Source organism: Thunnus albacares, chromosome 15 (genome assembly GCF_914725855.1).
Source record: "Thunnus albacares chromosome 15, fThuAlb1.1, whole genome shotgun sequence".
Taxonomy (NCBI): Eukaryota; Metazoa; Chordata; class Actinopteri; order Scombriformes; family Scombridae; genus Thunnus; species Thunnus albacares.
The window spans coordinates 25,787,192-25,802,311 of NC_058120.1; the positions used below are offsets into that span (position 1 = coordinate 25,787,192).

The following is a 15,120-nucleotide window of genomic DNA, read 5'->3' on the forward strand; positions in this document are numbered from 1 at the left end:
TTTTATGCATCTTGTTTAATCTCTGGACAATTAACGAGGTGGTGATGAGGGGAAATTGCAGAAATGCACGGCAGCCTATACGACTCGTAAGAAAAGTAAAAAGAAAGAAACGCTCACATTTGCCGTTTGATGTATTCCTTAAGAAGCTTTTCGTCCACTGTGTACATCTGGACTTTGCTGCCGTCGTCGTAGTAGTAAACCATGTTGTTGCCGAACTCTGTGGGGGCGTTGGAGCCGTCGGACGACTGAGAGTCCCGGTAGCTCTGAGAAAACTCATAACGGCCTGAAAAAGAAGGAGAAACAGGAAAAATAAGACAAGAATGTACACGGTAGAGAGCAGATCTCTGCCAGGTGTCTAAATGTTCTTATACAGATGTATGTAAATGTTTTAATAAAGTGTTTTTGTATTGTCTCAGTTTTATTTAAGATGTATAGAATAATGTGATGGTATTGTAACGGAGCGTCCTGGGTTCACTTAACTGTATAAACTTAATGAGGAATCAATAAATGGGACGATAAAACTTCTCAATTTAAACACTGAATTGAATCAATTGTCCCTCCAGGTTCCCTTACAGTCAAGAAGGTGAGAGTCTAACTTTAGTGGATTATAACATATCAGGTATGGAATTAATCTGCAGATGCTCTGGCTCAAGATGAGACCAAACTTTTCTATGAATGTCAGTTTTTGAGCCATTATGAAGGCTAAAACGTGTCCTGCAACAGACTAAGTAAACCTTGTTTTTAGCCTTGCTGATCGCCAGAAATGTCTTTTTACTATGTTGTAACGCATATCTTAAAATGGCGAGGACTGCTGAAAACACAAAAGTCTAAGCTTTACTATAGACTCGTAAGGAATCGTGTTTATAAAATAGATTTTTCACAAATTGTTAATCACCGCAGTCACAAGAGGTCATTGAGCATACAGTCATAAATAACTTATGAGGCTGATTAACTGCAGACAGATAAACACACGACCAAACGCATGATCCCCTACAGGTTTATACCTGGCAGAGATAAAAATAAAAAAATCTTAAAATTGTAGAGCTCCTAAATTCATTTACTCTGATGGAAACTTTGTTCACTTGTCTGTTCCTCTGAACTAACGACGAGGGTTTGCACACAATGAAGGTAATCAGTAAATTAGTGATTATGCTTTCTATATTAATGGTAATAACAAAAGAACTGGTATACTATTCAAAACTCTGTGTTGTTAATATATAACTACTTAAAAAATACCTTTTACTTTATAATAGATGATATAGCTGGGATTATTATACACTATACACTACTACAGCTAGTAGTATTTAAATTTTTACTACAGCGAGCACTGGCCTTTACTGCCTTACTGTATTATTGATGCTTGATTCTAATCATCTTTTTATTAGAAAGTATTTGAAATATAGATTAAAAAAATATGTTTTATCCAAAAAACATGCAGAGAAAGTAGAATACAGCCTGAGAGGTGAAACTCAGGGCAAAAAAACATCTAAAAACTTGCTGCTCGTTAAGTTTCTTAATGTGGACGCAAAGGAATAACTGAAGTTAACTCAGATGACGATATGAACAGTTTTATGAACTCAGATCTTCTTTCATCTGGATTTTTGGGGGCTACACAGTCAGAGAACACAGTTTAGATAGATTTTCTTACTAAAGTCTTTCTGAAACTACTTTAAATCTGCCAAAATAAACTCAAAGTTTTGCTGCAGTGAATTAATAACAGAATTAAAAAAAGCAAAGCAGTTCAAACAAGATGAACATTTCAAGTAGGAGGATAAATAATTCTCTCCATTTGACAGTCTTGTGTTCTGGGGTAACTAAAAAAAAAACAAACAAACAAACAAAAAACAAAAACACATGCCTCGTCCGCGACCTCTCCCGCGACCGCGACCCTTCCCTCTGCCTCGTATTCCTCCACGGACGCTGCCGCCGTCGCTCCTCACGCTGCCGGAATCGTCCCAGAAGTCCCGCTGTTCTCTCCTCCAACCTGTGGACAACGTTACGATGAAGTAGTGTCAAATATTACAGACAATTCATGTAGTCGGTTCCAATCCAGACAATTAAAAGACCTTTGGGGGGGTCTTACAGGTGTATTAAATATACAGAGGATTCATACATACATACATACATATAACTACTTTTACAAGACACATTACGCTCAATAAAAGTATTTAAATGAACGGCATGAAAGGAAAATTCTAGTTTTTTTCTTGTTTTGTATTTAACAACCTGGATTTTTTTTTTTTTTTTTTTGTAGTGTTGGCCATCATTTCTTTTGATTTTGGTAACATTTTATGCATCAAGTTAATTTGTAGGATCTGTTGATGCTGTAAAATCATCACAAATATCAATATATGTATATATATGTATAATATGTATCAAACCTTCGTTTTTGCCGGTTGATAAGAACAGTTGGTTCTCAAAAAGTGCAGAGACATTACAACGGTTTGATTTATTCAGACAGAACGACACGTTGAGTACAAGAAGGACAGATTTATAACGAGGACAAAAAAAAACCAAAAAAAAACAGGATCATATTAACGCTACGAAGCCGACTTCGCTCTCACGTTGCATTTTTCATTTGCACATCAATCGTCAACGACAGAAAACATTTTGAGAACCACTGATCTTTATATGAAAACTGAACACCTGAAACACTGATGATCCAAAGTCTAAAAAATTGCAAGATTTAAGTTTTTCATCGGGACGTTCAGTCAAGATTAAGATGAATGTTTAGTTTAGTTTTCTCTCCCAGACAAGTGTCGTCAAACTGATCATTTATCCACCTCCACCTGTAAGCTGAGAGAACAAAAAGCCTTTCAATCGCTTGTCTGATGCAACAAAATTAAGAGACTTAAACTTGAAGGTTTGGTTTGTTTGGTTAAAAGATCATCAAAGGTTATCAGAGGAGCTTTTAATTTGTAGATTTTAAATCATGCTTTCATTGTGCCGTGTGTTAGTATGAGAAGCAGCTTGCAGACATTAACAAAGACAGATGGCAGAGGAGGAGAAGCGGTGAGTAAACATGAAACGATATCAGCGAGCAAACAGCGAACCAACGAGCGAAGAAGTAAAAAAAAAAAAAAAAAACAGAGACTGAAGGTGGGGACAGAAAACACTTACTCCTGTTGCTATCATGCGCCCTGTTATTATGGAGCGTGTGATTGGGCGACGTGGGGTCAGGCGAGTCGCTGTTGGGCTCTGTTTCCGAGCGCGTCGGGCCCCCGCCGGGCGTCTTGGCGCCGTCCTCCCGGGACACTTCCTCCAGCGGCAGAGAAACCCACTTACGTTTGTTACCTAGCGATGATTGCACACCGAGAACAGAGCTTGAAGAGTTTCGTTCCAAAAACGCTGGAAATTCATTTTTTGGAACAATTTAAATAAAAACAACTAAAAAAAAAAAAAAAAAGAGTTCATCATTCTGCATCTAAAATAAAAAAACAAAAGGATCCTCTGCAACACATGGTCGACACATGTTTCTCCTCAAACACCTCATTAAGAAGAAGAAAAGCTGTTTACATGACAAACAAAATGAGCCACAGGTGAAAACTTAAAGCCTGTGGACGGTTTTTTTTGACAACACTGAGCTTTCTGGCTTTCTGAGGTAAATTAATTCCTAAAAAACCTGAAATATCAGGTCATAAAGACGAATGATGACATGTTTCCAACTAGAATGTGCTTTATTACAACATACTGTAGGTTGAACCTTTTTAAAAAAAAAAAAAAAGGGGTTGCAACTAACAATTATTTTAATTAATGGATTATTGGAATAATTGTTTGGTCTATATATAATAAGTCAGGAATCAGCTGATATCCCAATTTCCTTAAGTACCAAATCTTCAAATTGCTCATTTTGTCCAACCAACAGTTCAAAAAACCCACAAATGTTAATTTACTGTCACATGAGACAAAGAAAATCAGCCAATCTTCATAATTAAGAAGTCTGAACTGGGGAATTTTTGGCATTTTTGCCTTAAAAAAATTACTTAAAACAACAAATCGATTATCCAAATAGTTGCCAATTCATTTTCTGTCAATAAACTAATCAATAAATTACAACTAATTCTTTCAACTCTACTTAAAAATGTCTAATTTATCATTAGATTCATCATTAATGATCAGCGAAATTGACTTTTCAATCCTGTTTGCAGGAAAATTCTTACTAAAATTTATCAATGAAATTTGGTGTAAAGTTGACAAACTAATAAGTTTTTTGGCTTTTTAGAGTATTTCTTATATTTTCTAATGAACTAAATGACAAAACCTGCCACACGTATCTAATGTTTGTCCATCTTCATGTGTATGATGATGATGATGCAGATCCAGGTGAATATTAAAAGATTTTGTATTTAAAATATCATATTTAAAGCTTTTCTGCATCCTGGCAGAAGTCTCTTAAGTGTTTTTTTTTATTCATTTTAAGTCAACTTAAACAACTTTTTCCACATCAACAAACTTGTTGGAGTCTATTGGTGGATTATCTCGTCTCATTTTGGAACAAAACTCTTCACTTCATCTCTGGTTTAGTCACTGATGAAGACGAGTGTCTCTTACTCGCCTCCACTGAGGTCGGTTCCTGTTATTTCTCTTCTTTTAAAATAAATAGATAAATAAATAAATAAATAAAAGATGGGAGTGAATCAGTGAAGAGCAACACGTATGATTATCACAGCAAAAAGGTACCACAGAACATGCACCAATCAGCAATTACCAACAATGATCAATACAGTTATTGACATGCTCATTTTTTAATGCAAAAGTAAATCAAGGATACAAATCATCGCTGTCCGATGAAAAACATTTCCAAATGTAGTTAAAGCAGATTTTTAAGTGTATATAATCATTAAAAACCCAATCAGATCATCTTAATTGATGTAAAGTTTAAAAAAATCGGCGTATCAAATATTTTCACGTGACAGCGAAGAAATGCGCATTAAAATCAAACTGGATCTGATCCGCAGGATGCCGTTCGACATGCTTTATTTACTCAAGAAGAAACACTCCTCACCCTCACCTCCTCTCTTCTTCAGGCCGGCGCTCTTGCCGTCCTGTCCCGGCTTGGACTCTCCGTCTTTGGGCAGCTCTCCCAGCGGGTCCAGCTGAGCCTCCTGGTTCTCTTTGCTCTCGCCGCCGTCGTGGCTGCTCTCCGACTTCCTGTCCGGTCTCTCCCTCCTCTTCTCCTTCTCCCTGCGTGAGGAAGGAGGCTTCTTTCCGTTGTTGTTGAGGACATTTTGTTGTTGCTGGGAGAGAGAGAGAGAGAGAGAAAGATCAGCTTTTAATTATACTTTTAGGAGGATGATTAAACGTCATGTGGCCTTTTTTTTTTTTTTATTCTTACTCATTTCTCTGTTTTAATTCGGTTGCATCTGCTTCTCGTGTGCCGTTTGTTCCTTTTTTGTAAAAGTCACTTACTTGGAAAGAAAAATTCCAAGGTCTTAAAATGGAAATGTATCAAAGTTGACCTACAGATGACTCATTTTTACTGCTGAGAAATGATCATCGGTTTAAGTCGTCCAATTTTAGATGTACAGTTGCAATTTTTGTCAGGACAAGAACAAAAAAAAATCAACTTTCAAGGCCGTCGACTCATTTTAAAAACCTTTCGAGGAAATGAGACATCCTCAAATTATAAAAGTTGAACCAAATCACAAAAAATAAACTAGAATCGGTTCTTCTATCAACTCTTCAGTGTCTACAGTTTTTATTCATCATGACTATTTTAAGTAGAAAAGCTTGAACAGGGACATGTTGTTTTAACCTGTTAAAATGGGGTTTTTGCAAATAAACTAATAAATACATTTTTTTTTTAAAAAAAAAAATCACTGAAAAACTTTAAACCAACAAATTTTGGTTTATCGGTTAAATTTTAAAGCTTTGAAGTTTAGCATGTTTGTTTTTTCACTGGTGTCCTGAAAAGTAGGAAATGTTGCTTTGATGTTTCTGTTTTTATTTCAGATTGTTTTAGAGACGAGGAAACGTCTTTCAGCTGCTCTTAAGAAGAGGAAAAAGGAAAAAGTTCCTTTAAAGAAGTAAAACTTTACTGTAAGTCCTCCTATTTAGCATTTATAAGAAGTACACTAACATTTTGAGAAATTTATAATATTATAATGTATTTATCAGCAGATAAAGGACTTTTTTTTAGTATTTATTAATGTTTTACTATATTCAGTCATTCATTATCTGTTTATACAGCAGAGTTATGCTTTAAAAAACAGTTTAAATGTTTGTATTCTGCTTATAAATGTTAAACAGGTGGAGTTAAAGTAAAGTGTTGCCCTGAAGAGCCTTAATTTAATGAACCTTAGACATCATTTTTTAAAAACAGATTGATTACACCTGGTACTCTATGTAGACATCACAGGAAGTAACATTACGCCACAGTGGCAGAAATTAAGGCTATTTTTTTCTTTTCTGTGATTTTTTCTTTAAACTTCAACTCATTAAGGTTCCCTGGATGTATATTTGGCAGTTTCTTTAAAGAAAATTTGGACTTTTAACAGTTTTGAACCAAATTATTAGAGCAGAGCTGAATTTTTCAACATCACTGGATGTTTTTAGTGCTCCATCTAGTGAGCAGAGATCAGAAAAACTGTTTCATGACCAGTCTGTTCAGGAAAAGGGGGCAGAAAGCAAACAAAATGAGATTCAACCAGCTTCTATTAACACACACACACACACACACACACACACACACACACACACACACACACACACACACACACACACGTCGTACCTCTTTGGCCAGTTCACCAGGTGTGGGCCAGTTTGTGATGTCACTGAAGTCACTCGACTGTAAGAAAAGAGGAAAAAAACAGAAGAGATTAATAAAGATTCGTCATTTCAGGCTTTCACAGATCGATCGGGATTCATTTCAGTCATTTAAAAACATCGTGTGTGTGTGTTTGAGGGACAGGTCGAGTTCAAGTGTCCTTCTGGTAGAAACCAGCGGGGAGGAAAAAGGAGGTCAGTGCTCCGTCTGCAAACAACAAACGACAAACAGGCCGAGTCGCTTTCCACCGATGTGGGTGTTGTAAATTTGGACAAACTGATATGAGATCAAGGTTAGACGGACGAGGTTACAGTCGGAGCTGCGCAGTAAGGAGGCCAGAAAACATAAAAAACTGTAATACTGATGTTTTATTCATAATAACACTACAGCAGTAACACCCAAAAAATAATTTATTGTGTTTTTGAAACTAAAATGTTGACATCACAGGATCTCATCAAATTTCATTCTAGATTGTGGTAAATGATTAATTGTTTTAGTCATTCTTTAAGCAAAAATGCAAAGATTTGCTGCTTTTGTGTGTTTTATATGATTATAAATTGAATATTTGGAGGTTTTAAACTGTTGGTCGGACAAAACAAGACATTTAAAGACGTCGCCTTTGACTGTAGAAAATTTAACAGGCATTTTTCACCTTTATATTTTATAGACTAAACAATTTAATCATGAAAATAACCGTTAGTTGCAGCTTTAGTTCATTCTGAAGGGTATTTTAGCTTTTACACAACTCTCACTGATGCATGTGAACTGGCTGAAAACTTGGCACAAGTTAATTTAATTTAAGGTTTAATTTTTGATGTATGAACTGAAAACGTAATGTTTAAAAATCTGCTTTGTCTGAAAATATAAACCTGCTTCTCTGCTGCATTTCCAACCTTTATTAATGTATAAAATAACATCAGAAAACATTAATAACTTGGATTTTTGGGGGATTTTTTTTGTGACTCCGAGTGATTGCATAATGCATCATGAGTTGTGCCTTAATGGAGAATTAAAATCATAATTAAAAAAAAAAAAAGGTAACCTGTGATGGTTTTGACCACTAGTAGCGCTATTGAGCAATGTTTTTTATGAGTGGGTCCCCATTTTGTTTGAATCCTGCACACTCATGAGGACGCACATATATGCGCGCACACACACACACACACACACACACACACACACAAGCATGCAGGTTACAACAGGGCCCCATGCTAACAGCAGTGCATGTGCTGCTAAATGAAAAAAAAAAAATTTAGGAGCACACAAAGACATTTAGGAGCAGAGTGAAAAATATTAAAGTAACACAGAGGCTGTAGTGTGTGTGTGTGTGTGTGTGTCTGTGTGTGTGTGTGTGTGTGTGAGGGGGGGGGGGGGGGGGGAGTGTCAGTATGTAGCTGCAGTCCTGCTGTTTATCATGTTAGTATTACCCTCGTCAGCCCTGAATATCTTGTAAAGCTCTGAATGCAGTAGAGCAGAGTTAGTTATATGCCAGCGTGTGTTGCGTTTACTGCCACAGAAAATGAATAAATCTTGTTTATTTATTAGCACGACGTCGCCGTTCTGCCGTCTTTTATCAGACATGCTAACGCTACCAGCAGCTTTGTTTGAGAGGGACAAACTGAGGCTACAGTTAGCGGTGTGCTGATATTTACACTTCTAATGTACTGTTATGTACTGTTAATAACCATTATCTGACTATTAAATACTAGCTTTTAAAAGATTAGCAGCGGGGAGATAAAATATTATGGTTGGTTGTAATCTTTACTCGCACACTTTGCTCTCAAATTATTTTTCCAGTTCACAAATATCTATTTTTAGGGCCAAATACTCGCACTATATAGAGTCCTGCACAAGGCGTACGAGACTACAGCTGGTTTCTGGTTATTTCACTGGTTGACACTTGGTGGCAGTAGTGAGATAAAAAACACAGAAATGTGTCAACAAAAGCAAAAAAAGGAAGACGACCGCTAGCTAGCAAAACAATGTAACATTTAATTACAATTCATCCTCTGCACTACAATATAAATAATAGTTTTATTTTTATAACTTATTATTTATTAATCCTTTTATATAATTTCTGTTTTTTGAGTAGCATTAAGCGACTAAAAACTACATTTTATATACATTCTTGTGTTGTAAAATGATAATAAATTAACGTTAAATTATTGAAGCTTTGAAAATGTTTTATGGGGAAGGAAAAGCACTCGACAACATGTTTTCTATGAAAGTTGGATGTAAATATAATTTTTGTTTGTTTACAAGAAAACTCCACAGGACACCTTTAACTCGACAGACGTCACAGATGAAACTAACTGTTGACCAAGTTTCTAAAATATGAATCAAGTTAGAAATAAACATAATGTTCAAAATAAGTTAATGTTGTGGATCTTTTAACTGTCACATGCTGAAGATATATTATGTGCATAATAGCTGTATTAGATTTACCGTAACATTTGGGGGGAAAAAAACATAAATCACAATATGTAGTGGCGCACAATAATTTAATATTATCTTTTATTTAATTTCAGCTAAATCATATCATGATGGTGCAATATAACCTTAACATTTACAAATTTCTGTTATTGAAATTAATGACTGAGTAGATTGTAATGTAAAAAATAGTTTTACATGTTTTTTTACACAAAGAATTTGGTCTCATATGTGGAGCACAGTTCATTGCTCTGAGGATTATTTTTTGTTTGCAATATATTGTTTTTTTTGGAAAAAAATATTCACATAATTATCATATCTTTCAGCTCTAACAGTATGTGATTACTGTGCAGCTTTAGTGTAAACTGTAACCTTTCACACGTGACTTTGACCATGAAAATGTTGACAGTTTGCGTTCCAGGTCATCAAAGGTACATGTGGGAAGGTCGAGACCTGTCAGCTTAGTGAGTCCCTCTCCGACTGCATGAAGTAAATTTAATTTTAATAAAATTTTTTTAAAAAAAACATCAAAAAAACACGTATTCACTCTGCTGACTCACTAACTGACAACTTTATTTTCTTTTTCTAAGATGTCAACACTTCCTTTGTTCCAAAAATCCTCATTTAAAGTTAATAAACTGTCTTTATTTACATTTCTCTCTCTATTATTTTGTTCCTTTCCGACGACCGGGACTTGAAATGATTGCTGTGGAAAAACTGGTTGGAAAAGCAAACAAAATAACACAACAGCAGCTTAAACCGGCTAAGATTTGGCTGGTGGCAGATGTTCATTTCCCAGCCTGCACGTCAGGATCGGGCAGAAGTTTAAACAGAACCTCAAAAGAGCCAAAACATGTTGGTTTATTTACAGCTGGGAGACTGACAACCACCACTCACAACTTCAAATTGGGTTGTTTTGTTTTTTTTTACTAAAAGCTCAATTAAAACACATCAAATTTATACGTTTACTGAGATATTAAACAACAGAACAAAGTGGCAACATGTGCTTTTTATTCAGTGTTGCTGTGGGATTAATTAGGATATAATGATCACACTAAACCTGTTTTTTTGGACATTTAACAAAAACATTAGTTAAAAACAAAAAAAAAGTAAAGACAATGAATTACCTTGCTGGATTTTCTCGTTCTGGGCTTGCTGGCACGGACGACTTTCAGAGCATTTTGTTGATCTGCAGATACAGAATCAATAAGTGACATCATCATATTTAACAGACAAAAGGCCTGAATCCACGAGGTAACAGTCAGACTTTAACACCAGCAGCGAGCAGGTTGCTGAACACTGGAGTAAAAAAAAAAAATAATCATCTACTCTAGCATGCTACGCTGTGTTTGTGCAGCGTTTGGATTTTCTGTCAGTACAGTAAGACTAAATATCCTCCCCTCCCCTCCCCAAAAGGGACAGAGTGACTGAACGAGTTGAGGGTGTTTTGTGTACAACCGGCAGCGGGATGTGGCTGCGTCTCTCCCTGCAGGCAGCTGGCTGCAGCTCTGGGAGTGGCCCGCTGCAGCCTGACAGTCCCTATCGCTCTGCAGAGGATGGTCGGCTTGATAAGAGACGCAGGGCCGAGGCGTCCACATGAATGGGTGTATGCCTGACTGAGCCAGCAGACGTCCACCCCACCGAGCTGGTTGTACAGTAACACTGTAAAATGATGCCTGTGCATTTCAAATATAGCCTCCCCCCCCTCCCTCTACCCCCCCCCCCCCCCCCCCCCCCCCCTCCCAACCGGTCACTCTGTACTCTTCGACACACATTCACAACTCAAACTCAGTTGGCTCGTGTTGACTTAAACTATACAAAGCTGCTGTTTCATTTCAGAGCCAAATGTCACACATATATATAAATATATAAATATATAAATGAATAAACATGATCACAAGTTACAAATATTAATTATCTATCAATGAATCTTTTCAATATATTCTTAAATGTGGACTGTTTTTGTTAATTTCAATACTGATTAGGTCAATGAGTTCGCTGATCATATTGTCAGAAACTTAATCAATACAATTCTGATATCTGCCGATTATTAAAGGGGAACTCCACAAATTTAGAGCTGCGCTTCCATAAAGTTCAGGGGGACTTCTAAGAAACAAAAACAAAAAAAATAGTAAATATTGAAGCAGACGAGGCTGTTATTCCAACTTTTAGTCGTTAGTTTTAATTAGTTTCCAACCAGAAACTCCGGTTCCTACATTTCCCAAAATGCAACTTGATAGCGGTAGCTTCTTTAAACCCTCCCTGCCTGATCATCACCCACATATTTCAAAACTACAGAGCCCCATTTTGTAACACAGAGGCTTTCTGCTATAAAAGTTAAAGTCTCGATCTGAACCGGGGATAACCCTGATGACATCACTATGACATCATCATGGTTATTTTAACATTTTAAGCTTAATCAGAGCGACAGAAGATATGATGAACACTGGATTTAATGTTTAAAACTGGTAGAGTTCCCCTTTAATTTTTGATATTGATCAAGTAAAAATAAAAATGTTTTATTTTCTAGTTACAGATATCAAAAAGTTGTTTGTTTTAGAGCTGAAACGATAGTCGATCAACAGCACATTAACCATGTTTATAATCAATTTGTTATTAAAGTTATTTATCAAGCAAAAATGGTAAATATTTACTGGTTCCAGATTCTCAAATGTGAGGATTTTCTTTTGTCGTCCATTTTATACATTTATAAGTCGAATATCTTCAGGTTTTGGACTGTTGGTCGGATTTGAAGAAGACGTTCCCTTTGGCTTTGAGAACTTCTAATCGACATAAATGATCAGTTGATTTAATCAGTTAATTATTTGTCATTTTACAAGCAGAATAAATATAATATTCTCTGGCTCTAGTTTGTCAATTGTGAGCATTTTCTTCATCTTATGTGACTTTAATTGAATATCTTCTATTTTAAAGTTTTTGACTGTTGTTTGGACATAATAAGAACATTTATCGGCTTCATTGGTTCCACTGATCTTCTCTATTTTATATCACAGGAGATTTTTATATCTTTGGGTTTTGGACTGTCGTTTAAAGACAAAACAAGACGTTTATCTGACATCACATGTGGATTTGAGAACCTGTGATGGGCATTTTTCCACTTTTTTTATGTCAGTTAATAAATTTTACAAACAATCTGTCAATTAATAAGAAAAATCATGTGTAGGTTAAATATTTTTTGCTGTTGTTTAAATTGTCATTTTATTTTGCTTTATGGAGCACTTTATGTATCAGAGGTGCTTTATAAATTTAAATTATTATCAATGATTGATAATGAAAATAATTATTTACACATCCAACTTGTTTTTCACTATAAACATATTATTCTGAATTGAATCTCGACTTGTGCAACTTGTGAGGAGCGATTGTCCCTATTTGTACAATGAATTATGTTTGCAAAGTAATGATTAGTTTTGTTATTGATTAATTGGCTAATTATTTTTAATTAATATTTTGTCTCTAAAATATCAGAAAATTGTGAAAAGATATTTATAATTTAAAAGAGTCAAAGGAAACGTCTTCAGATGTTTTTTTTTGTCAGACCAACTGTCCAAAACTCCAAATATTCAGTTTCATACTGCGTCAAACGAAGAAATACAGAATATTCTCACATTTAAGAAGCTGAAACCAAATTTGTCATTTTTGCTTTTAAAAAAATTGACTATATTGATTACTTTTCTGTCGATTGACTAATTGGTTAATCGTAATTGTTGTAGCTCTACGATGGATGATAGTTTAATTTATTAATTATCAATTGTCAAAATACTAATCATCAACTATTCTGATAATCAAATAATCAGTTTGGTTTATATTTAAGGAAAAATGCAAAGCGTTTGCTGGTCGCAGCTTCCTAAATGTGTCCTACATGAATATATTTGTATTTTGGCCTGTTAATCAGTCAAAACTTGACATTCAAAGACGTCACTGTGGGCTATAAAATCTTATAACAGGCTTGTTTAAAAAAATATTTTACAGACAAAACGATTTATCAAGAACATATTCATCAGATTAAATCAATAAGCAGCTCAAAACTAATAACTGGATTCATCCAAAGTAAATATAATTAGTAATATAAAAACAAAAAGAAAGAAATTTGGTTTCATTCCAGAAGCCGCCACACTTGTGAACAGTCATTTTATCTCTAGTATAGACTGATAAATGTACTTTCACTTGGATATTACTTATTATCATGTCGGACATTACTGACCAGCTACAAACCAGCCACTGCCATTAATCCATGTCTGTTTAAACTATTTCTAACATTGTCATATTAGTATTTTTTAGATATTTTTTATGTGTGGAAATAAACTGTATGTATGCACTTTGCTAACTTGCCTGCCTCAAACTGCCCCATGAGGGACCAATAAAGTATTTCTGAATTGAACATATCCATGACTTTAAGACCTCAAGTCTACTTTAACACCTGTGCAGCCACCTTGTTCACATACTTGTGCTTTCACTAGTGACAGTGAAGAACTGGCTGGTGGGAGGAACTGCAGGCTGCCAGGCCATTGGACATGCAAAACGTGTCTTTACAGCAGCAGGAGCAGCTAGCCTGGTTGTCTTAGCTTATACTGTCTTTCTAGCTTTCTGAACACTGATTCAACCCTGCGGCACAAACTTGAGGGCTGATTTTGGCTCAGTTTGTGCTTCCCCTGTGTTGTATTTGATCACTGTGACACTGGCACCCTAAAAAAGGGGGGAAAGCGGTGTGAGAGGTAGCTGGTAGTAGCTAAAAGAAGTAGCAGTTGTCAGCAATCAACACGTGGTGCTCCGGAGCAATCCGAGCACAGGGGGGGATGGGGCAAATATGCCACCATCAACACCTCCTGACTGTGCTGACATTCAACTTTATGCACTTCATTCAACTCTAAAAAAGCCCAAATGAGGTGTGACAGACACGTGTGGTGGAGATTTAAGTGGATTTTCCTGCAGGGAAGCTGTCAAAATGCTGCAGCAACGTGCTCAGACGCTGCTTGGAGGAGCTGAGAGCTGAGCTGTGACCATATTGTAAAGTTCAGACAATCTGTTTCTCATGTGGGGAAATTAAAAACTCTCTCCTCACCTTTCTCCTGGGAGCTGATGCTGTTGCTCGGCACTCTGCCCGTGGTCCTCTTCGTCCACGGGTTGACTTTCGGCGGCGGAGCTTCCACAACTTTCCTCTTCACCGTCTCCACAGCCGAGTCAGCGTTGCTGCTTTGGTCGTTTTCTTTATCGTTTTCTTTGCATTTCTTGTGCGTGTCCGCTGCCTCCGAGCTGTGGCCATCTGCCAGCTGCTTCTCCGAGCCTTTCTGCCCCGGTTCTTCTTGCTCTCTGATCGGTTTCTCGGACTTGTTTTGGTTGTTCTCCTCCTTGGCTGCTGTCAAACCGGAGTCAAACTGACTGCTCTCAACCTCGGTGGACATCCTGCTAGTTTCCTAACAGCGCACAGTGTTAAATCCAGTGTGAATTTTTGGTCCTTGCTCTCTTATCCCAGAGAAAAGTCGTGAAAAGCTCAGGGGGTGACCACATCCACAACTTGAGGTAAACAACTTTTTTGGGCTGGACCTCGCTAGCCAGCTAGCCAAGTAGCTTCTGAAGCTAACTGTTAGCTAAGGCTAGCGACCATGCAGAAGTCAGCGAGCCCGAGCTAAATGTTGCTATTTCCCTCCCGGTTCGACAGTTTCATACCAACAAGTAGTTACCTCTGAGTCTGTAGTCGGTCACCATGTAAACGACACGCGTTGATCGGGATCACCTGCGAGTTTCTGTAACTTTTTTAACAGCTACTACAGCGACCTCCTCTCTCCGTCTCTGGTTTCTACTCCACGCTACCAGAGAAGAGCTCCACCAGTAAACAGTGACTCTGCTGCCCCTGGCGGCCACACGGCGGTACTGCAACACACATGTTCACAACTTCATTTTAT

The 15,120-nt window shown here is 36.7% G+C and overlaps 1 protein-coding gene across 7 annotated transcripts in view; it reads right to left on the reverse strand.

Annotated features, from left to right (window-relative positions):
* larp1b (La ribonucleoprotein 1B) overlaps positions 1-15,054 on the reverse strand; it is a 32,701-nt gene extending 17,647 nt beyond the window's left edge. For 2 of the 7 annotated variants that reach the window (XM_044373950.1, XM_044373949.1), the window contains exons 1-7: positions 14,280-15,054; positions 10,324-10,385; positions 6,731-6,787; positions 5,006-5,237; positions 3,121-3,294; positions 1,859-1,984; positions 118-283 (exon numbers count right to left, since the gene is read on the reverse strand). In XM_044373950.1, coding sequence (XP_044229885.1) covers positions 118-283; positions 1,859-1,984; positions 3,121-3,294; positions 5,006-5,237; positions 6,731-6,787; positions 10,324-10,385; positions 14,280-14,619 — 1,157 coding nt within the window. In that variant the 5' untranslated portion in view covers positions 14,620-15,054. The remainder of the gene's footprint in view (positions 1-117; positions 284-1,858; positions 1,985-3,120; positions 3,295-5,005; positions 5,238-6,730; positions 6,788-10,323; positions 10,386-14,279) is intronic. The other 5 variants (XM_044373956.1, XM_044373954.1, XM_044373952.1 and 2 more) reach the window with 4 other exon arrangements.
* Positions 15,055-15,120: the final 66 nt, after the last annotated feature.